The 23,446-nt window shown below is 35.9% G+C and overlaps 2 protein-coding genes across 6 annotated transcripts in view; both read left to right on the top strand.

The window, feature by feature from the left end:
- Positions 1 to 1,145: 1,145 nt before the first annotated feature.
- On the top strand, positions 1,146 to 14,289 carry LOC127501467 (zinc-alpha-2-glycoprotein-like). 5 transcript variants are annotated; one of them, XM_051873447.1, is made up of 7 exons: positions 1,167 to 1,455; positions 2,141 to 2,389; positions 3,072 to 3,326; positions 3,547 to 3,819; positions 4,018 to 4,152; positions 4,364 to 4,485; positions 4,820 to 6,724. In XM_051873447.1, the coding sequence occupies exons 1-7, from the start codon at positions 1,392 to 1,394 to the stop codon at positions 4,985 to 4,987; spliced, it is 1,266 nt and encodes a 421-aa protein (XP_051729407.1). In that variant the 5' UTR covers positions 1,167 to 1,391; the 3' UTR covers positions 4,988 to 6,724. The 5 variants fall into 5 exon arrangements, with proteins under 5 accessions (XP_051729411.1, XP_051729407.1, XP_051729410.1 ...); XM_051873449.1 differs by lacking the exons at positions 1,167 to 1,455; positions 2,141 to 2,389; positions 3,072 to 3,326; ... (2 more) ...; positions 4,364 to 4,485; positions 4,820 to 6,724 and adding exons at positions 7,337 to 7,479; positions 7,696 to 7,807; positions 10,255 to 10,503; ... (2 more) ...; positions 12,137 to 12,265; positions 12,448 to 14,289; XM_051873448.1 differs by lacking the exons at positions 1,167 to 1,455; positions 2,141 to 2,389; positions 3,072 to 3,326; ... (2 more) ...; positions 4,364 to 4,485; positions 4,820 to 6,724 and adding exons at positions 7,337 to 7,479; positions 7,696 to 7,807; positions 10,255 to 10,503; ... (2 more) ...; positions 12,137 to 12,265; positions 12,445 to 14,289.
- A 674-nt stretch (positions 14,290 to 14,963) lies between these two features.
- Positions 14,964 to 23,446, top strand: part of LOC127501431 (zinc transporter ZIP4-like) — a 12,340-nt gene continuing 3,857 nt past the window's right edge. Inside the window, exons 1-9 of the mRNA XM_051873400.1 lie at positions 14,964 to 15,299; positions 16,093 to 16,389; positions 16,489 to 16,678; positions 17,921 to 18,069; positions 18,571 to 18,742; positions 20,211 to 20,383; positions 20,452 to 20,607; positions 22,618 to 22,716; positions 23,250 to 23,304. Of these exons, the coding sequence (XP_051729360.1) occupies positions 15,099 to 15,299; positions 16,093 to 16,389; positions 16,489 to 16,678; positions 17,921 to 18,069; positions 18,571 to 18,742; positions 20,211 to 20,383; positions 20,452 to 20,607; positions 22,618 to 22,716; positions 23,250 to 23,304 (1,492 nt within the window). The 5' untranslated portion in view covers positions 14,964 to 15,098. The remainder of the gene's footprint in view (positions 15,300 to 16,092; positions 16,390 to 16,488; positions 16,679 to 17,920; positions 18,070 to 18,570; positions 18,743 to 20,210; positions 20,384 to 20,451; positions 20,608 to 22,617; positions 22,717 to 23,249; positions 23,305 to 23,446) is intronic.

Here is a 23,446-nt window from a genome sequence, read left to right as displayed (position 1 = left end):
ACAACACACTCATTATACAGAATAATGAATATTGTTATATGAGCATGGAGAAAATTACAACAAACTCCCAAGCACAAGGGAGAAATGCGAAAAAATATTTAAAAGGGCTAATAATAGGCTACTTTGATTATGTTTACGAGCAGTCTCATGTAAACAACACTTAGTTTAACACAGAAAGAATAGAGACATACTTTATTTTTTGTCCATTTTTCTTTGAATTTTCGATCTAAATCAGTCTTTTGTCTATGACAAAGAATAATTGTGTCATCACGTTAAAATACACCACTGTATCAGTGTCCAGTTTGCACACATAATTAATTTGAAGAAGACTTGATGAAATATGGTTCATGTTTGGTGCAGGAGAATATGTGAAATATGTCTATAAAAACTTTAAACACGGATACTTTATACGGCTCGCGTGTCCGGACGCAGAGAAGGCAGAGGTGAATGAGCCGCGCTTTTGTGACATTTGAATTCTCCGCTGTAATGCGATCTTATACGAACATATTTTCCATTTGTGCTGGTAGATTACAGCAAAACAATCCACATGCACCCAAACTTCGAAGCAGATCTGCTCTGGTTGCGTCGCAGGAAAACGCATTTTTGTGTTGTAGCACACAAAATCGAGCACCAATGACCCATGTCACTGAATGACAACTTCCTCATGCACAATACCGCAATTATAATCTTATATATGCATACTACAGCACAATGATTGGATTGAATGAACTTTATGTCATGAATAAATGCAGAAACAGTTGACACAGCATGTTCGATCAGCCCATACTTGGAATTATAGCTGAAACCATTGCTGCAAATGTATTAAAATTGTAGAATTACAGTAAATGGCTGTTGTGTTCTTTCTATTAAACTTTTATCTCAAATTTGAAACTGTAATTGGTCCCTAAATTCCACTCCTACAGTAGAATTGTTTTAATGACTGCATATAATCTGATCAATGTTTAATTTACTAATGCTCGGACACATTCGGTCTCTCTCGCGCAGGTTCGCTCGCTCTCGGACACACTCGGTCTCTCTCGCGCAGTGTCGCTCGCTCGCGGCGTTCGCCTCGCTTTTGTCCAGTCAGGCGCCTCATATATCTATGCATATAATCCATTCCACAGTCCAGTACTCTGGACACTCCAGTCCAGTTAGTGGCGGTGATGCTTTATTAAACTGACAACCGCCAAAATCCCTGAAGAAGAATGGGATTATTTCTGGCTCTGCGTTACACATGAATGAAACGCGCAGTAGTTTGACTCTGAAGTCTGAACTATACGCGTGTTTGAGATCGCGAGGCAGCGGCGCCGCTCACATCTGCTTTATGGAGCTGTAGAACATGATGTTGATGGAGTTACTTTTCCTTGAAAAAGGAAAAAGCAAAAAACAATATGGAATTGCGCAGACTATTTTTTCTCTGTTACATTTTTTTATGCACACCACATGTTCAGTGCGGTAAGTGAGCAAATGTTAATTTTAAAATTGTATTTTTATTTTAATCAATGGATTTTAAGTTCGAGGTTACAGTGTTTGTTAAATTTGTGGTCAACGCCCGTTGTGTGGCAACCAATTTTGATTGACAAGAGAAGCGAGAAAATCAGTTTTGCATATTTAATGCAGTTTTAGTTTTGTGCAGTTAAAGTTCTCTTACAGATCCATGTTAAAATACCAGTTACAGGTATTTTGAGTAAAGATTTTACTCCCTCTCGCGATTTATCTGTCAGTCAGACTCGCGTAAAAGTTGTGTTCGTTAGTATAGCAACAGTAGACTTGTGGGGCGTTTTCCTGCTGAATTATCTTAGGTTCATTGGAATCCCGTTACAAACACTGTAATTCGCACCCTGCTGCCCCCCTTCCTTTCCCGAAAGATTCTGTCTTGGACCGGAAAGGTTACGCTTGTTAGAATGATCCCACCGCCTTCGCATAGCACGGGGGAATTCTTTAAATGCTTCTGCTGTCACGGATTCCTAAAACCGGGACTGTCCCAGCTCAGGCAACTCTGCGCCTCACATACGACTTATTCAAACCACATGTACTTACATTCGCTTAATTCCTCAGTAATATTAACTTTAGTGATCTCTTTGAAGTGCCTGAAACATCTTTCCTGTCTTGCATTGATTTATTATTATTATTTTTTCAGAGAAACATCTTCTCCAGTATGTTTACACCGCTCTCACCAAACCTGCTGGATTCTCCGGTCCAGAGTTCAGTGCAGTGGGTCTGTATGATGACAGACGGATCTCTCACTACAGTAATGAAGAACAAACCTGGAAAAGAGACAGTCAGAATTCAGATATCTGGAGAGACACTGAAGAACCAAATGAGTCTAGAGACCGGTTTATAGATCTGGTTAATACTCTGGCAAACTGTACAAGATCCAAATGTGACGGTGAGTCTGATGAGTTCAGCTGTTTTATCGGTGATCAGACCTGTAATATGAGTTGGATTTGCTGTGGCCCCAAAAATAACTTAGGTCACACATAAAATTTCTGAATGCCATTATCAAAATGTGTAATATAAAACCAGGTGTAATTTAAAGTGTGCTTCTGCTATCTTAAATACACAAGTAAACCATATGACAAGAAGTTAGATTTGAAATGCTAAAACGGTAAAGTTGATGAAAGTTGCTGAAAGACAAACATGATGACAAACAGCATTAGTGGAGCATGTTGAGAGTTAATGTGATTCTCTGTGGTTCCTCTGATAAAATACCTGAGTGAGCTTGAGGAGAACTGACTGTATTCATCCACTAGAAATCACCAAAACACCAGCTGATACAAACACATTATGATGCATTCAAGTCTTCCAGGGAAGTTCACATTTATGAGTTGGTAAATCGTAATTGCAACATCAGGTGTATTCAAATCACTTCGGTCAGAGCAAGATGGCACCTGTTCTACAAAAGTACAAGAAAAGATGCTGCAGCGTTTCAGCAGATACAGACACTTGATCTAATAAATGCCATTTATATATATTTTATAAGTATTAAAATAATTTTTGGGTCCACTGTGTATTTTAAAAGTTGTAATATGTTTTTAACTTGTAATCAGTTCTTATGCTGTGATTTCCAGATCTCCATACACTACAGAGGAGAATCGGCTGTGAGGAGGATGCAGTGATGAATGTGACAGCGTTTGATGAGTACAGATATGATGGAGAGGACTTTATTGCCTTTAATTACAACACAATGCAGTGGATGGAGAAAAATCCAAAGGCAAAAGAAACCAAAATGAAGTGGAACAAACAAACACGCCGCAATCACTATCTCCAGTCAGACCTCAAGACCTGCATGAACTGGATCTCCACATTTAATCATTCAATAAGCAGTACGTGTTTTTGGTGTTTTGTCAGTGTTTCTTGTATCATTTTCAAATGTTAAATTTGACTTGATTAAATGGCATAGTAAATTAGTGAATTAAAATATAAAAAACTTCTGTAGATTTTAAATGTAGTGTGTGTGTGTGTGTGTGTGTGTGTGTGTGTGTGTAAATAATGTGGATTATTGGGTTGCAATAATATGATTTATTCCTGGTGCTTTTATTGCAGATGCTCCAGATGTTCACATGTTTGCCTCTGAAGCTCCTCATGACCGAAGCGAGCTGATTCTGACCTGTCTGGCCACTGGCTTCTACCCCAAACACATAGAGATGAAGATCACACTGAACAACAGTAACCTTGAACCCTTCAACTCTACTGGAGTCAGACCGAATGAGGACAAGACCTTTCAGATGAGAATCAGTGTGGAGATTCACAGAGATGAGAAAGAGGGTTATGAGTGTCACGTCTCTCATAGCATTCAGACAAATACAACATCATGGGGTAAATATGATAGTATTTCCTGTCAGAACTTCACTTGCAGAATTATAGTTTTTGACCTCTTCACCTGTAACTGTGATTGCAACAGATTTTCTCAAAAAAAAAAAAAGTTGGAAATAGTCGTTTTGTTGCTGCATGTTATTATGAATTGTTAATATTTCTAAAAGCATTTGTAATATGTTTGTTGCAATTTTCCTACAGATGGAAACTACAATTGCAGTGAAGAATCTAGATGGCAATATTTGGCAGCAGTAGCTGCAGCTGTATTTGCAGCTGTAGTTCTGATGGTGTTTTTCATGTGTATCTACACAAGGACTGCAAACAAGAAGTTAAATAGTAAGTTATTTTAAACTATTTAAAAATGAATCAAAAATGAAAATTCTTGACCCTCATATCATTCTTCCAAATTGAGTTTGAGTTTTGAGTTTGACATTTGAGTTTTATTGATGTTGTATGCACATTTTATCATATGAATCAAAACATACTGAATAATTGGCATGAGCTCAGTTCACTGCTAGTTTTCTAATAATGTATGTATGGTCTCAAGGCCAGAAGAACTCCAGCAATGGATCCTCAGGGAAAAATGTCACCTCAGAGTCATCAGATCCTCTGACTGCACCTGATTCCCCTGAGAATCATGAATCTGACACACCGTCACAGCTGATAGAGGTACAGTATCTGCACTTCATTTTCATGATCTCTATTTTGCACTAACAGCAACAACTTAAGTAATAATAAAAGTAATTATTCAATAAAAAGTCATTGATGTCATGCATTAGTTTAAACACGCACAGTCTGCTGTGGTTGCTCGAAAAGAGCACAATTTCTTCTTCTTTTTTTTTTTTTAAATCACTATCCATGAGTATGAAAAATTGTAATAACAATTGTGTCACTGTAACAAACAACTTTCTTGGTATCAGTCAAAATGTCTGTGGATTCATCAAGTTAATGAACACCCTGTTTGTGAAAGTGCTGCAGTAACATCATTCTCTCCGATCAGCAGAACAGAGACAGGAGCCAAGAGACTAATGGCGCCACCTGCTGGACACTCACTGGAAACACAGCAGCAGGTCCTCTGTGTTTTCCTGCGGTACTCAAACACAGGTTGAGCTGCAAACATACACAACAGCACCTTCACTGGACAGAGACGAGATTCTTCACTACAGCTTGATGTATCACCCGGCCCTACTGTATCAACAACAATCTGGGGTCAAAGGTCATAATGATAGTGATAGAGCCTAGTACTCATTATATTCTAAATCTTGCTATTACCAAATCATTTTGAATTTTTGTTTTAAATTAATATTCCCAGTTTGAGTTAAATTCAGACAACAGCCAGTCTGTGCTGCTGAAGTGTTTGTATAATTGTTACAGTGACCTGACAGTATTATTTCATAGTCATTATTTCTTTGTCCGTTCAATGGTTAAGTTTTGTGGAGTTTTTGCCCTTCACTCGCTCTCTGCCGTTTAATTTGGATACAGTTGTTTATTTTCGCAGTTCTGAAGCTCTTGTGTGAAACTCATTTCCGTTTTAAAGAAATTTCAAAGTGTCATGCAACAACTAATCGATAATGAACATTTCACATTTGATTATCAGTTAATCAGGTCTGTGAAATAGTGAATTCAACGCCTGAAAATAGTGAATTCAACGCTGGATTTGCACAAAAGATTAACATGACGGCACATGCTAGTGGATGAGTTGAATCAACTCCACAGCAGCTACATAAATTTATCCATTAATCATTCAGAAACATCCAGTTTCATTCTAAAAGTTGTAACTTCTTCCTGAGTCTCTCCATCAGTGTCGACTCCGGTTTAAACAATGTAAGGCTGAACACCGTTACTGACAATCCTCATTTTGGCTGCGTGAGATTCTCCAGCTTTGTTGTTGTTGAGCAACCGAAGTGTGAGCTGTTAAAGCTCCGCCCTCTTCTGGAAAGGGGTCTGGGAGCAGCAGCTCATTTAAAGGGACACACACAAAAATGGCGTGTTTTTGTTCACACCCAAATAGGGGCAAATTTGACAAGCTATAATAAATGATCTGTGGGGTATTTTGAGCTGAAACTTCACAGACACATTCTGGAGACACCAGAGACTTATATTACATCTTGTAAAAGGGGCATTATAGGTGCCCTTTAATGGAGCAATTAAAAATTGCACAAAATTAATGTTGAGCGAAACATTCATTTTGTTTGATGTTAAATTAAGTTTAAAATTCCACATGTAAGGCAAGTATTTACTGTAATTTGGATCAGGATGAAGAAATGGCAGTAACGGGTCACTGTGTTCAGAGGAGTGAAGGTCTGTATTCTTTCTCACCTGTTAACACTGAGTTTGTGCTTCTTTATCATTGTATTTAATTAGAAATTTAAACATTTAAGAAATTTAAAATCTTTTTGCTTTGAAACCTAAGAAAAGTTTCTGTTTTGCACATATATGTATAGGATAAGCTACATAGATACATTTATTTGTTTACATAGCCTTCAGTTTGCACACTTGTTTGGAGGATAACATTAGGCAGGATGTGGAATAAATAAAGTAAAATTGGACTTTTTATTTTATTTGGTTAATCGTCTAATCAAATAAATAATTGACAGATTATTCAATTATCAAAATAATTGAAAGTTACAGCCCTATAGACACATGCATGCATATTGTATTTGCATTTACATCTTTGTTTGTACATTATTGTGTAAGAATGCATACCTGTATACGTTTTATATATGTAAAGAAATAAGTTGAGAGTCATTTGCAAACACACATTTCTGTGCCAAGCACTATTTTGGGAGAGCACTGCAATATGAGAACATTTTAATATTGTGAAATGTTTTATAAAAGCCTTAGCTGCAGCAATGTGGTGTGAGGTCATATTTTCAGGAAAAAAGAATTAAATGGGATATTTGATGCACTTACTGAGTTGATTACATTATTTTATTTCATTTCAGATTCCTAAAATAAAGAGAAATGAGGTTTTGTTGAATTAAATGAACAGCTCAGGAAAGACTCAGGAAGTTTTTAGACTACAAATGTCTGCTGGAGTTCTAGGATTTTCTGCAGTGACTGAAAACAGATGGTTAGGTGTAATTTGACTCTGCCCTCTGAATTTGATCTATTCCACTTTTTCTTCACGGACACAGGACTGAAAACATCTTACTTGAACATCACCTGGTCGGCTGATCTTGTGCCGTCATGACAAGAGTGAATAGATTATTTATAGTATTTCAAAAAGAGAAAGAAATTTACAGTCCGTTGCTAAAGTAAGCACACACATCATTTCCTACTTTATTTACAATATGGTTCTAAAGCACATGTCAATAAGAGGTTTATCTGTGTAGATCTATGTTTAAATATAAAGGTCTGAACTTAAAGAAAATCTACTCGCTATGGGTGTAATTAACATTTTTCCAGGACAAGAGAAAGTACTATGCTTGACAGGATTTAAGTTTCAAATACACACTTTCTTTCTTTCTTAACACACATTCCTATCCAGTTGGTGGCGGTAATGCACTTAGGCTGGACTGCCATAGGCCAAACAAGAAATCATAGAAGAAGAAGCAAACGCAGAATGGCTGTGTTATGGTCCTGGAAAAATCGAAATGGAATTAATATGTTTTAATATATTAGTCAGTTTAATTTTTGTACGCATACGCCATGTTCAGTGTGGTAAGCAGCCCAAATATGTATTATTACAGAGAAAACTCCTCTAATGATTTAGTTTGTATATGTTAAATGTTTTATTTTAAATGTGTTGTTCATTGCTTGTGCGCTTGTATTTTGAGTAAACGTAGTTGAACGCTTTATAGTTCAGTTTTCAGATTATACTAGACCGAAACCGAAAGTAACCCGAAATTTACAGATTATCATTTTTCTCCTATTCAGATTCTCTTCCTTCCAGTTTCACTTTTTCTCATTTGTGAATTCAGAAATGTTTATTTGAAAAGTCTTCATGGACGTCGAGGATTTAAAGCAGCGGTTCCCAAGCTGTCCTGGAGTAAGTTACTCCCATCACTGCTCATTTCCCATCACTGCTCATTTCAGATGTCTCTCCTGTCCGACGCGCCCATCTGAGGTCTTGGAGTCTTTACTAATGAGCAGTGGTGGGGGTCCTCCAAGTACCAGGGTTGGGAACCACCGGTTTAAAGGGCTAACATATGACACAGCAACCATTGACAAGAGCTGACATAATAAACGGAAAATTGCAAGTAGGCCTACAGGTCCCTGTGGAACAAAGGATCACAACTACTTTTTTTTTAAATGTTAGATCACGAGAAATAACTTATGTCGAGATAATGAGAAATAAATCAAATAATGCTGCATGCTTGACTTCCGTAACAGGGAAACTAGGCCTATGTGTTTCACCTATATTCACATATTTTGAAGAATATCAATTATTATACAAGACTTGTAGCTTATAGCTCGAGAAGGCGAAATATATGGTCTATGAAAGATTTTTTATATTAAAGATCACTCTATGAATAACGCAGAAGAACATCAATGTCACACAATCAACAGCCTATGTATTTTATTTAAATCTCTCGCATGTTAAATTTCACGTGCATAGTGTAAACCTTCGTCATAAAAGCTATTAAAGTGACTTAACTGCACTATAGTCAATAGACGAGCAGAAAGCGCTGAATACGTACGCAGGCTAGATAGTGTTTTACATTTGGTGATTTATAATTAACTTTAATTGTAAGTGTATTGTTTTTTCATAGGCTATCAACCACAAGAAAACCTACAGAAACATATGATTGCCTCAGCGTAAATACAGAACATCTCTCTTATTGTTTTTCCGGAAATCTCTCACTCGATTAGAGCAAATCAGGTAAAGAGGTTGAAAATTCCCGTTTGAAAACATCCCAAAATTGGGAAACGCCCTTTTTTGTTCCGCAGAGACCTCTCGAAAATGGACGTCTGGTTTCTGACACGGGCACACCTTTAACTGATGGCACTCGTGTCAGATGTAAAAATCGACTGTCTAAAACTGACTGTGGATAATATATTAGTTGACCTTTGTTAGATATTGGATTTCATACCCGTTAAACTCTCTGATCATGTGTTGAACTCTAATCAACTCAGAGATACATAAACAAATGTCATTTGTATAGAACATTTTGGCACAGTTTCACAGACAGGGCTTAGCCTAAGCCAGGATTAAACCTTAGTTCAATTAAGATATTTAAGTAGCTTTTAGAAACGTGCACCAGAAAAAAACATTACTGGTGTACATCTTGAGACAAAATGATATCAAAATATGTCAGTGCGAGTTGCTTTCAGTTAAAACAGCTCAAACATGCATTTTAGTCTAGGACTAGCTTAAGCCTTGTCTGTGAAACCAGGGGTTAGAGTATTACTTCTATTTAAATGTCTAAAATTATTGCAAAACATTCCAGAACCAGCGCATTTTAAGTCTGGGCCTTCAGTGCAATTCATTTTAAGAGCTAAGAAGTCTTTGTCATTGTATTCAGAATACAGTGGAATTACGAATGCCCGGGTGCTTAAAAAATAGAGAAAAAACTACATAACACACACATGCTTACATTAATAATACACACAGACACAAAATCAACCACCGTTCATGTCCTATGCAACATTCTCGTAAAAATAAGGGCAGGTGTCTTATGAAATATAGTATATTACGCAATCATGTAAGTAGAATTGCACTGGTCATGATACTGTATATTGCACAGGTCCAAAAATAAAATGATAGAATGTACAAGTAAACAAAATGTGAAGTATAAGGTGCAGAGACATTATGTGTGTTGATTGAGAGTGTGGATGGTCTTAGGATAGAAACTGTTCCTGAGTCTGGTGGTCCATGCTTTGACTGACCTGTAGCGTCTTCCGAGGAGGTCAAACAGATGGTGGTCAGGCTGGAAACTGTCTTTAACAATCTGTTTATCTCTAGAGAGGTAGTGGGTGTTCATAAGGTCCTGGAGTGAGGGAAGAGGGCAGCCGATGAATTTCTGTGCTGAGTTATTGGCACTCTGTAGTGATTTTTTTCTGAGGCAGTATGGCGTTAAAAAAAATAATTTTAATAATGAATAGGATTCAGTGGACACTACACACTACAGTAGCATATGTTACAGTCAGTGTATTGTGGGGGTACACGATTAATTGAACAAATAATCACAGTTATGCTTGTGTCTGTTAAGATTGTGAAAAGTGCCAGTTACAGCATGTTATTTTGGATCTTACTCCTAGTCACTCCCTCAGCAGTGCTATAAGAAACATCCTCACAGTGTTGACTAGCCAGGGTAATATAGCACAAAGTACAGTGTATTAAATGCACTTAATTTAGATTAATTTAGATCAGTCTTACATATACTTACATTTGCTTTATTCCTAACATTAGACAGGTTGACTAGATGTAATTCTGTTGATCACTTTGAACTCTCATTAACATCTTTCTCAATTTACATTTATTTTTTTCTGCAGAGAAACATCTTCTCCAGTATGTTTACACCGCTCTCACCAAACCTGCTGGATTCTCCGGTCCAGAGTTCAGTGCAGTGGGTCTGTATGATGACAGACGGATCTCTCACTACAGTAATGAAGAACAAACCTGGAAAAGAGACAGTCAGAATTCAGATATCTGGAGAGACACTGAAGAACCAGATGAGTCTAGAGACCGGTTTATAGATCTGGTTAATACTCTGGCAAACTGCACAAGAGCCAAATGTGACGGTGAGTCTGATGAGTTCAGCTGTTTTATCGGTGATCAGACCTGTAATATGAGTTGGATTTACTGTGGCCCCAAAAATAACTTAGGTCACACATAAAATTTCTGAATGCCATTATCAAAATGTGTAATATAAAACCAGGTGTAATTTAAAGTGTGCTTCTGCTATCTTAAATACACAAGTAAACCATATGACAAGAAGTTAGATTTGAAATGCTAAAACAGTAAAGTTGATGAAAGTTGCTGAAAGACAAACATGATGACAAACAGCATTAGTGGAGCATGTTGAGACTTAATGTGATTCTCTGTGGTTCCTCTGATAAAATACCTGAGTGAGCTTGAGGAGAACCGACTGTATTCATCCACTAGAAATCACCAAAACACCAGCTGATACAAACACATTATGATGCATTCAAGTCTTCCAGGGAAGTTCACATTTATGAGTTGGTAAATCGTAATTGCAACATCAGGTGTATTCAAATCACTTCGGTCAGAGCAAGATGGCACCTGTTCTACAAAAGTACAAGAAAAGATGCTGCAGCGTTTCAGCAGATACAGACACTTGATCTAATAAATGCCATTTATATATATTTTATAAGTATTAAAATAATTTTTGGGTCCACTGTGTATTTTAAAAGTTGTAATATGTTTTTAACTTGCAATCAGTTCTTATGCTGTGATTTCCAGATCTCCATACACTACAGAGGAGAATCGGCTGTGAGAAGGATGCAGTGATGAATGTGACAGCGTTTGATGAGTACAGATATGATGGAGAGGACTTTATTGTCTTTAATTACGACACAATACAGTGGATGGAGAAAAATCCAAAGGCAAAAGAAACCAAAATGAAGTGGAACAAACAAACACACCGCAATCACTATCTCCAGTCGTACCTCAAGACCTGCATGAACTGGATCTCCACATTTAATCATTCAATAAGCAGTACGTGTTTTTGGTGTTTTGTCAGTGTTTCTTGTATCATTTTCAAATGTTAAATTTGACTCGATTAAATGGCATAGTAAATTAGTGAATTAGAATACAAAAAACTTCTGTAGATTTTAAATGTAGTGCGTGTGTGTGTGTGTGTGTGTGTGTGTGTGTGTGTGTGTGTGTGTAAATAATGTGGATTATTGGGTTGCATTAATATGTTTTATTCCTGGTGCTTTTATTGCAGATGCTCCAGATGTTCACATGTTTGCCTCTGAAGCTCGTCATGACCGAAGCGAGCTGAATCTGACCTGTCTGGCCACTGGCTTCTACCCCAAACACATAGAGATGAAGATCACACTGAACAACAGAAACCTTGAACCCTTCAACTCTACTGGAGTCAGACCGAATGAGGACAAGACCTTTCAGATGGGAATCAGTGTGGAGATTCACAGAGATGAGAAACAGTGTATTGAGTGTCACGTCTCTCATAGCAGTCAGACAAATAAAACATCATGGGGTAAATATGATAGTATTTCCTGTCAGACGTTCACTTGCAGAATTATAGTTTTTGACCTCTTCACCTGTATCTATGATTGCAGCTCACTCAGATTTTCTCAAAAAAATAGTCTTTTTGTTGTTGTATGTTATTATGAATTGTTAATTTCTAAAAACATTTGTAATATATTTGTTGTTGTAACTTTCCTACAGATGGAAACTACAATTGCAGTGAAGAATCTAGATGGCATTATTTGGCAGCAGTAGCTGCAGCTGTATTTGCAGCTGTAGTTGCAGTTTTATCCATTTTGTCAATAATCTACAAAAGGAGAAAGTTAAATGGTAAGTTCAAACTATTTAAAGGAATAGTTTTCCCAAAATTGAAAACAGTCATCACACCTTCATGTTGTCCCAAATCTGTATGATGCTGTTTATCTATTGAACACAAAAATATAGTTTTTTGAACAATTTTCACATGGTTCTTTCCATCCAACAATTCCATACTGGACTGTGGTATGAAGCAGGGCGGGGCCGAGCGGAGTGGAAGTGGAGCAAGGCCGGTGGAGAGAATGTTAATAACCCACACCTGTGCGACACACTGGTCTTGAGTCCAATGGAGGAGCTCCAGAAGGATGAAAGAAGGAGTGATGACCAAAGGTGTACAGAGTGCCTGAAAACCATACTTGAGTAAAAGTACAGATACCTTACAGCAAAAGTGACTCCATTATATTAAGTCACCAATTCTAATATGACTTGAGTAAAAGTCTTAAAGTATCTGATTTTAACAGTACTTAATTTACTCATCCTGAATATAGGCTCAAAGATGCACTAGTCCTCAACACCTGACCGACATGCCCATGAAAATAAGAAACAATTGATTTGTAATATTTGTTTATTTTCTAAAATCAAATATCAATATTGCAATAAATCAAGGTCGACACAACAGCCTCTTAAATGTCTGCCAATTCTCAAGTCTCAGTTAAGCTCAAGTGCTCAAAAAGGCCATATGTAAAATAATATTCTTCAAAAAGGTCTTGTCAATATAGCCGTTAAATAGAATAATGTTAAGTAGAATTAACTAAGTCAGAGTCTACTTGCACTGGATGTGCTGGTTTCAACCTCATCAGTCATGACCTCAAAACCTAAATCAAACACCGTGATTCAGCAAATAGCTTCTAATGCACTCGCATTCACGTAAAGTAGCTTTATTGACACGTTAGGGTGAGTAAAGGCAAAATGCACAAGATATAGTACCTTCAATGCCTTCAATGGGACATTTTAAGTCACCATGAACCGGAAGCTGTGACTGACTTTACTTCAGTATTGTCACATATTTTCAGAGTGAAATGGAATATTGAATGAGAAAAATAGAGGCTAGTGGCTTGTTTTTTCCCCACTGGGAATTGATTGGCTCTAGAAAAGTGGGCATTACATTTGACATCATCAGAGAAGGAATGCCATTCCAGAGAGGAAGTACATTTTCAGATTTTGATCAAGGATTACAGACATTTTTTTTTGTGTGTGTGTGTGTGTGTGTGTGTGTGTGTGTGTGTGTGTGTGTGAATCAACTTGCAAGGATGAATTGTTCACCACAAGACTGGTATTGTGCCATAACAAAGTAAAGAGGGTCAATTGTGATTTCATGCAGACTTTAAGTTGTTATTTTGTTTATGTATATACAGCAGTCGGCCGTGAATTGGCTGCCGCTTAACTTTTGTTTTGTTGTTTATTTTGTGATTAAAACTACGTTCAGCTATAACGAATTTTGACTCCCTACTCACGCGCATTACTTCATTTGATGGCATCAGTGCGCCAAATGAATTTAAAGGATTAGTTCACTTCTGAATGAAAATTTGCTGGTAATTTACTCACCCCCATGTCATCCAAGATGTTCATGTCTTTCTTTCTTCAGTCGAAAAGAAATGAAGGTTTTTGATGAAAACATTCCAGGATTATTCTCCTTATAGTGGACTTCAATGGCCTCCAAACGGTTAAAGGTCAAAATACAGTTTCAGTGCAGATTCAAAGGGCTTTAAACGTTTGTTGTTTTGATGAATGTTTTCATCAAAAACCTTAATTTCTTTTCGACTGAAGAAATAAAGACATGAACATCTTGGATGACATGGGGGTGAGTAAATTATCAGGAAAAGTTTATTTGAAAGTGGACTAATCCTTTAATGTTTGTTGCCCTGTCTTTTTTCATTTTATTTTATTTTATGTATTTATCGTCATGATTAGACATTGTTTGTTAAATGTCTGGTGAACATACCAAATTGTATTGTATTTTAAAATTGAATTGTATCCTGAAATTCAATTAAAAAAAAGTCTGAATAAAATAATAAATAAATAAAAAGTTCCATAAAGTATTCATTTCAGTTAAACTTTACTTTTACTGTTTCTTGCAGAGTGAATTTCGTTTAAGGCTTGTTCTGTGTGCAGTCCACTTACATAACAGCCTATCACACTTGCAAATTGGACAAAAATACTTTTTTTAGGACTTAAGGACGTTTTTATTATGGAACATACTGAATGAATTCGTTTCATTTGCAATTGCAATTTTTGAAGAATTATTTTAAAGTATGCATGTACATTTATTTTTTATGTACTGTCAGATACTTCCACAGCCTAAAGGGGGCGACATTTACATTAGATGTTGAACAGACGTTCAATACAGCCTACAGTAGACTAATAAATCAGCCCTGTTCCAAAAAAAAAAACATCTTAAGCCAATAGTGACAACGACTGAAATTATCAGTCTTAACTTCTGTACTTTTCATAGAGGAAAATTGCTCTTAAATAGTATAATTGCGGCAAACGTATAAATTGCTTTAAATCGCTCTCCCATTTTTCTTTTGAACTAAAAAAAAAAAGTTTGTTAAAAGCATTGTGGTCATTATTCTATAAAACGCATTACATTTTGTTTCGATATATTTATAATAATGATAATAATTTAATTTTAATTTTATTATCATATTATTATTTTATATCCAATATTAGTCCCTGTCTGAATCCTTTTTGCGCGGGTGAAGGGAAGAGTTTCTCTTCTTGACCAATCAGCGTTCAGTGTGGAGGACAACAGGAGCTTCTACCTGAGCAGGTACATGATCACTCGTGAGGAACTCTGATGCTCGTGCGCGTGTGAGGACTGAAGACAGTCGTTCACAACACACAGATTATGGAGACTAGAGGGCTCTTATTTCTCTGTGTCATTTGCCTCAGCCTGTGTACAGCAGCGCGTGGCGGTAAAAAGGACATTTTCGCGAGAGTTGTGGATCTGGTGTCTCCGGGTGAAGAGTTCCTCACAGAAGATGCGCTTCTCTCGGTGTTTGAGCGGCTGGAGGACCGCGTGAACTGCTCCGGTGTGTCGTGTGGAAAGGTGAGAGGGATTTGAGGAACTTTTGGGGGGATCGAGGTCCAGCTGAGAGAATCGAGTAAATGACGATGAAAGGGATGTCAACATACAGTAAAAAAAAAAAAAATCGAATAATAATATTAATGTTACAAATCCTGTATATGTTTACCATGATTTAAGATATAGCAATACAGTATAAAGACGGTATTAGCCTATATTAACAAAAAGTATTTTGTATATATATATTTTTTTTAAACTTTTTGCTTTTGGCGTGTTCATAAAAAGACAAAAAACTGATATTTCACTGACATACAGTCGTGAGTGTCTGCAGGGATCTTTTTGTGCTTGTTTTTATATTTGGAAAAAAGTTTTCCGAATATTATTAATAATTTAAAACAATATTATTACATTCAAAAGAAAATAATAAAATATTTTTTTGAAAACTTCTTATACCAACATTACTTTTTCCAGAATTTCAGACATTTAATTGTTTTTTAATTGTTACACCAACTAGATATCTTTTTTTGTCAGAAAGAAAGAATATTGACACTATATAATCTGTGTTATAAACAAGAGACAAAGAAGCATCTCATGCAATATGTCAAGAACAGGTCATATTTTACCCTAAAATGAAAATAGAAAATGAAGCGTATTTAAGGATAATTAAGATATTGCATTGTGACTTCATTTTCAGAACAACTAAGCACATTTTATGTAACATATGACAGAGATCACATGAGTACCTTTACATTTGTTAAAGGCAAAATTAAACTAATATAACCTTTCTTATTCTGCGCTCTCTCTCTGCTGTATGCAGTGTCTGTCTGTTGAAGGTCTGCAGCAGCTGTTGAGTAACTACAGCAGCTCACAGCAGCTCCAGATGGAGGATTTCTTCACGCTGGCTCCTGCACTCTGTCTGTTCCTGAGCGATCCGCTGGAGACCTGCAGGGCCGTACGGGAGGGACGCTGGGCCGTAGAGACGCATCACTTCATCCAAAACATCTCAGACCTCAACGACACCAACCATCCTCCTCACGAGGGGATCCCAGAATATCAGGGTTTGGAGAAGCTGTTTGATGAGATAGAAAAACACTATCAGCCCGACACGCATGAGGTCAGCAACGGATTTTCAGGTTTAAAATAAAAGTTGTAATCATTCAGTATCATAGTAACATGGTCTTGACACACATCTGTCATTTGTCCTCGTTTTTAGTCTTGTCTCTCTCTGGACGACATCCTAGAAGAGAGCGGAGATCCTCTTGTAGAGCTGGACGCCGTGTTGGGAAGCGTCCTCTATCACGTCCTGCGTGGAGACTGTGTGAGATCACATGTTCTTCCTGAGCAGCAGTACTTTCTGGATTACATCTTCAGCCATTTCGGCTCTGATAACCTCACGCTTCATGGTATGACTGATGATGTTACACTAACCTGACAATGTGTTTCATGTGGGAGCATTTGGTTATATTGAAGTAAAAAAAGAAAGAAGTATTTAATGTGGTTGAATCACGCTGAATAAATAGAATCACACCAATGAAAGTTACTTTTAAGAGCAGTGTTATTTTAGTATCATTAATATGCTATTATAGTTTTTATTAAAATTAGTATTTTAAAATATTCCATGTTCATTTTCATTTCAGTTGAAGTTTTAATAATAATATTTTTTTGAATGTCTATATGGTTTTTATTAATTTTTTGTTTGTTTTAGTACTTCAAGTTAAACCAGTGATATTTTATAATCATTGAGATACTATTAGATTTTTTATTATTATTTTTGTAATAGATGTTATGTTTACATTTTCCATTTTTAGTTTAATTTCAGTTAAAGTTTTAGTAATTTTGCTGTGTGTTTTTGTTATTCTTTGTCATTCAAGTTTAAATATGTATATATAGTTTTTATTAATTTTATTTCAGTTTTAGTTATTTTAGTACATCAAGTTAAACTAAATGAAAATGAGAAATTTTATCTTGGTAACTAGCTGAAATAAACTATAAAAAAATAAAACATTTTATTGTATTTCAGATAACGTTTATTTTATTTAAAGTAAATGTCTTTTTTATGGTTTTAGTTCCAGTTATAATAAAAAAACTGAGGTATACTAACTGAAAATGAGAAATGTTGCCTTGGTTGAATTAAAAATACGTTTTTTTTTTTTAGATTTTTTATTTCAGTTAACGTTAATTTTATATGAAGTGGCAAAAATGTTTTTTACGATTTTAGTTTTCTTTTTTGTTAACTATAATAACCCTGCTCAGATCAGGTAGAAATGGTACTTTTCCCCACTTTTTCCAGCAAATATTATATACAAAAAACACTATACTTCTTCAGATCAGTGTTTAGGTTTCTGTGTTCTACATTTATGTTTATGCATATTGCAGACGCTTTTGTTCAAAGCATTTTCTATTGCAAATTTGATCAGTTCATGCATTCCCTGGGAGTCAAACCCAAAACCTTGGCTATAGCAAAAACATTAATATAGAAATTAAAGGTTCTCCTGGATGCAATATAAGTGTTTTTAATATCTATTCATGTTTTTAGATTTTTGGAAGTACTTTTATGAACATGTGTGTATATATATATATATATATATATATATATATATGTACAACGTTTGTGCTCTGTTTTTGATGATGTCATTGTTACTCAGATTTTGAGGAGCTTCTGAAGACACTGAATCTGGGTGGAGTAGAAGATGATCACGATGATGCTCACCTTGATGCTGATCCTCATCAGGAGGAAAATCACCAGGAGGAAAATCATCAGGAGGATCATCATAATAACAGCAGCTGGGATACGGTAAGACACAGTAGTATTTGTATCTTTGCATGCTGTAGGACTCTAATCATTTAGATTTTGATGAGGAGAGCAATCATTCAGCTGAGCAAGACATTATTTTGAGGCCTGTAACATGACATATTTACATGAATAATTGATGCTTTGCTCTCTTGATGGATGTTACGACATACAGTGCATTCTGAGACCATAATTATATCAGAGTGAAATTAAGCCGTTATAAGTGCTTATTTTTTGTTCAAATTTTTTGAGTGAAAACTGAAAGACAACATTTGAAACATTAAACCATGCATCTAAAATGCATATATAGAAAAGGCAATTTTTGAAATCTCACGCCATCCCATCTAAATAGTCTTTTAACATCCATGCAACTAATAAATCAGGGACTAGTACACAATAATGCATGCATGCTTATCAGAACAATAAAAGTAACTGAAGCCAAATAATATATTTGCATACGAAAATGTGCATGTCTCAAATTGTTTCTGGTTGTTTTGCCTGCAGATGTGTTTCAGCGCTGAAGACCTGTTGAGGATCTACCAGCTGAACTCTTCATCACTGACCAGAGATCAGTTCACTCAGCTCAGTCCTGCTCTGATTCAGCAGATCCTCAGCGGAGGCTGTTCTGAGATCAGTTTCACACACGTGACCCCTGATTCTCTGAGCACAGCTGAGAGTGAGTGACGTCTGTTTACACCGTCAGATCAGCGCTGAACTATTAGTCTGAGCTGAATAACATAGTCAGGCTTATGATTTAATCTGTAGTGTTCAAAGTGCTCAAGTCTCCTTCAGATGAATGTTTTATTATTCAGGTAGCTGCTATAAAGGCGTCAGTTTAACTAACTTTAACTACAATTATTTGCTCAGCAAGATTCTCTTTAAATAGTTTCTCCACCATTACATAGTTAAATGTTATGAACTGTGTTATGAATTATGTAAAAAAACATTAATAGTGATTGTTGACCAATATGGGTTTTCCAATGGATGATGTCATGCCAATATATAAATAACACATTTTAATAATCGCTAATACAGTATTCAAAATGACAGAAGTTAAGTGAAGACTCAATATATAATCAGCATCTGAAAACAGAAAAATGTGCGTTAAAATCTAGGCTTTCAATTGAATTTGAAACTAAACAAGAGGAACTAAGACTTTTGTGTAACGCTATAATTATTAGTTAATGTCAGTCATTTGAAAATAGCCAAATATTAATCTGTCTGGACTATATTTATATTGGTCACACTACTATATACATATTTTTATTCAGAAAAGATGCATTAAATTGATCAAAATTGACAGTGAAGGCATTTATAATGTTACAAAAGATTTCTATTTCAAATAAATCCTGAAAAAAAGTCATGGTTTTCACAAGAATATGAAGCAGAACAACTGTTTTGATGATAATAATAACATTGATAATAATCGGAAATGTTTCTTGAGCAGCAAATCATCATATTAGTATGATTTCTGAAGGATCATGTGACACTGAAGACTGGAGTAATGATGCTGAAAATTCAGCTTTGATCACTGGAATAAATTATATTTTAACATATATTCAAATAGAAAACAGTTCTTTTAAATTATAAAAATATTTCACTGTTTTTAAGGTATTTTTGATTAAATAAATGCAGCCTTGAAGAGCAGAAGAAACATTAAAAATCTTACAGACCCCAAACTTTTCAACAGTAGTGTCTAATGGCAACAACTTAAAAGTGAAAAACGTATTAAAAAATACTATAAGTTTGTCAGAAAGTACAGATTTTGTATTATATGCAGCTGTTTAGTTTAGATGATCACTTACATTCAGTTTCTGTATCAGAAACATGACACATCATACACAATGATGACAGGTTGCTTTTCTGGTTCTACTACAGTATTTAGTTCTTGTTGGCATCTCATTGTTGGCATCAGTCTCTTTACCTCAAAAGAACGAGGAAACCAGAAATATTCCTAAATGCTGTGATTGGTTATTTTAATTACTCTTCCTGGAGAAGAACAAAAAAGCTGGCATCATTTTCTGGTCACAAACCAGATTCCATCTGAATGTTTACAAAAACCGGTCTGAACGGCGGCACACCTGTGAATTACACAGACACACTGATCTCTTTATACAATCACTCAATGAGCCCTTTGTGCCCAGGATATGGATATGCCACCCTCGCCAACATCATCATCTGTCTGATGGCCATGTTTGGGATCGTGGTGCTGCTGTTCTCCAGGTGCACGCAGGTGTTTCAGATGTGCATCCAGTTCTGCATCAGCCTCGCTGTCGGATCCCTCACGGGCGACGCTCTTCTGCATTTGATTCCCTCGGTAGGCAGATTTAAAGTGTCTGAATAGGATGGAGTTCGTTCATTGTTCTCATTGCTTTGTGACTGTAGTTTTTAGGTCTTCATGCTCATGAAGATGGACACAGTCATGAGGAGGAGAACCTCGACTATCTTTACAAACTCCTGGTGGTCATTGGTGGCATCTATGTCTTCTTTCTGATGGAAGCCATATTCTCCATCATCACTCGACACGGCCATCATGACGGAGTGAGTGACTGAGTCTGCAGACTTAGAAGAAAAGGCTCTATATAGAAGCTTAGTTCATCCAAAAATGAAATTTCTGTCATTAATTACTCACCCTCATGTCGCTACAAACCTGTAAGACCTTCGTTCATCTTCAGAACACAAATTAAGGTATTTTTGATGAAATCTGAGAGATTTTTGACCCCCCCTATAGACAGCATAACCACTTTCAAGGCCCAGAAAGGTAGTAAAGACATAGTTAAAACAGTGACGTGACTACAGTGGTTCAACCCTAATGTAATGAAGCAACGAGAATACTTTTTGAGCGCAAAAACAAAACAAAAATATTGACTTTATTCAACAATTTCTTCTCTCCCTTGTCAGTCTCCTATGCAGTAGACGCAGTGTAAACACAGCACGTCAGAACGCTGGCTCATTATTTTAATGTTATATTAATGTGTTGAATAAAGTTGTTATTTTAGGTGGGTTTTTTGTGCTCAAAAAAGTATTCTCGTTGAACCACTGTACTAACATGGACTATTTTTAACTACCTTTCTGGGCCTTGAAAGTGGTTATGCTGTCAAAAAGCTCTCATATTTCATCAAAAAATATCTTAATTTGTGTTCTGAAGATGAACGAAGGTCTTACGGGTGTAGAACGACATGAGGGTGAGTAATTAATGACAGAAATTTTATTTTTGGGTGAACTAACCCTTTAAAGGTTTCTGTCAAACACTTCATATATGGGTTCCAATCATGGGATCATTTTATGGATTTAGTTTAATTAATTTTGTCTTAACTCATTTTTAATTTTATTTAAATTTTATGGATTAAGCAGCTCGTAAACATACTTTATCACTAGAAAAAATTGAAATAACCTGTCAACATGAAAGTATCATTTCTTCTATATAGAATCTTTTTGACATGAAGGGTTAAAATTGAGTCAAGAACTCTAGGATTCTATATAGAACTCCAGCGCACACTGAAAATAATCCAATTCTTAATGAGTAATTTTGTCTTATTTTCCAGTTAAAATTTGTAAAAACTCTTAAAGCGAGATAAATTCAGCATGATATTGAGAAGCAACATTGCAAAAGATATTAAGACTTGATGATGTTTTAATAAACGCACACTACCGTTCAAAGGTCTGGATTTTAAAAAAAATAAATTAATATTTTTATTCAGCAAGAATGCATTAAATTGACTAAAAGTAACATTTATAATGTTAAAAAAATACTTCTATTTCAATTAAATGCTGTTATTTTGAACTTTTATTATCAAAGAATCATAAAAATGCACAGTGTAAGCACAGTTTTCACAAAATGTGAATAATTAAAAATGTAATAATATTTAACTGTTTTTACTGTATTTTCTGATTAAATAAATGCAGCCTTAGTGAGCAGAAAAGACTTCTTTCAAAAACATTAAGAAGTCTTACAGACTGCAAACAAACTTGTGAATGGTAGCGTGAATGTATTTTGTTTTTTTACTACACTGGTGTGTTTTTTCATCTGTTTGTAACTCATTTATACTTAGAGAGAAAAAACTCAGCCAGTGAAGTTAAAATGCGCTTATATTAAAGACACTGTATGAAAAGTCTTGGTAAATCTATCTTGTTTTCAAAGATTTTTTAAACATTAAAGGCCCGTTCACATCAATGACGATAACTATAACAATATATTTTCTGTAAGTCCACACCACAACTATAACGATAACAACACAGAGGAACGATATCATCAGAATCACTTTCACAATGATTTTTTTCCAGCTGATGAACAATAAAAACATTGACAGCCAATCACAATCCATCCTGCTTTAAAGAGCTTGAGCATTTAAAGCGATAGACAACAAAACTGCAGCTCGCTTGTAATGAACAGAATGATCTCGTCTGCTGGTGTGGATGCTAATATAGTTATTGTTATAGTTATCTTTTATTTGTATTTATTTTCTGTGTGCACTTGTATGACTGGAAAATGTTAGTAAGATGGCCGCCACATGAACTGACTTGCCTTAAATGATCTCTGTTGTGTTGTAGGAGTCTGACCCTCATCACTGTGATCACAGCAAAGTCCTGCAGATGTTCCAGAGCAGGAGACGCAACAACAACTCCTCCTCCACCTCACAGGACGAGCTGGTGAGACGCTCCTGTCTGTGTGAACGAGCAACAAATAAACAAGAAGTTATTATGTTACAAAACACTACACAGACACTACAAGATGAACAGAACTAGTTTTCCCTGAGGAGGTCAGGTGAAGTCCTATTTCACAGACCCAGACAGTAATTGTTGAAAACATGAGGTCATTTTAGGATTTACAGCTTTTATTACCATCTGAATCAGAAATGGAGTTTTTGATTGTTTAATTAATGAATGGATATTTAACTAACTTTCTAGATTAGCTTTAGTCCTATTTAGACAGGAAAATTTGGGTATCAAAGGTGGATTTTTCTTATTTTTTCATACAATCTGCAAAAATTAGCAATTTTTCAGCTCACTCAGATGACAAAATCCTATCTGGACAGTCAGGAACATCTGTGATTGTGGTGTATAATTTTTTCCATAACATGTCTGATTTATTTTGACCATCAAATACAGTTTATCGGTGCAGAAGTGTCCCAGTCTTCCTCTGTAATCATCAGTTAATACGGTCAGTTTTCATTGATTTTTAGGTGGACGAGGAAAACAACGGGAAGGCCTTCCCGGAGCCGTTCAGCAGCACACGAGGTCAGTTAATGCCGTCAGCGCACGGTGTTAAACACGCCTGGACCGTTAATAATTACACCACAGTTAGAGTTAATCACATGTTTGTGTCACACATTTAAGGGAGTAAAATGACCTGTTATTTAAGTGACCTTTACCAGCACCA

Source organism: Ctenopharyngodon idella, chromosome 19 (assembly GCF_019924925.1).
Source record: "Ctenopharyngodon idella isolate HZGC_01 chromosome 19, HZGC01, whole genome shotgun sequence".
NCBI classification, from domain to species: Eukaryota; Metazoa; Chordata; class Actinopteri; order Cypriniformes; family Xenocyprididae; genus Ctenopharyngodon; species Ctenopharyngodon idella.
Note: the sequence above shows the minus strand (reverse complement) of the source record. Positions and strands in the feature narration are given on the sequence as shown.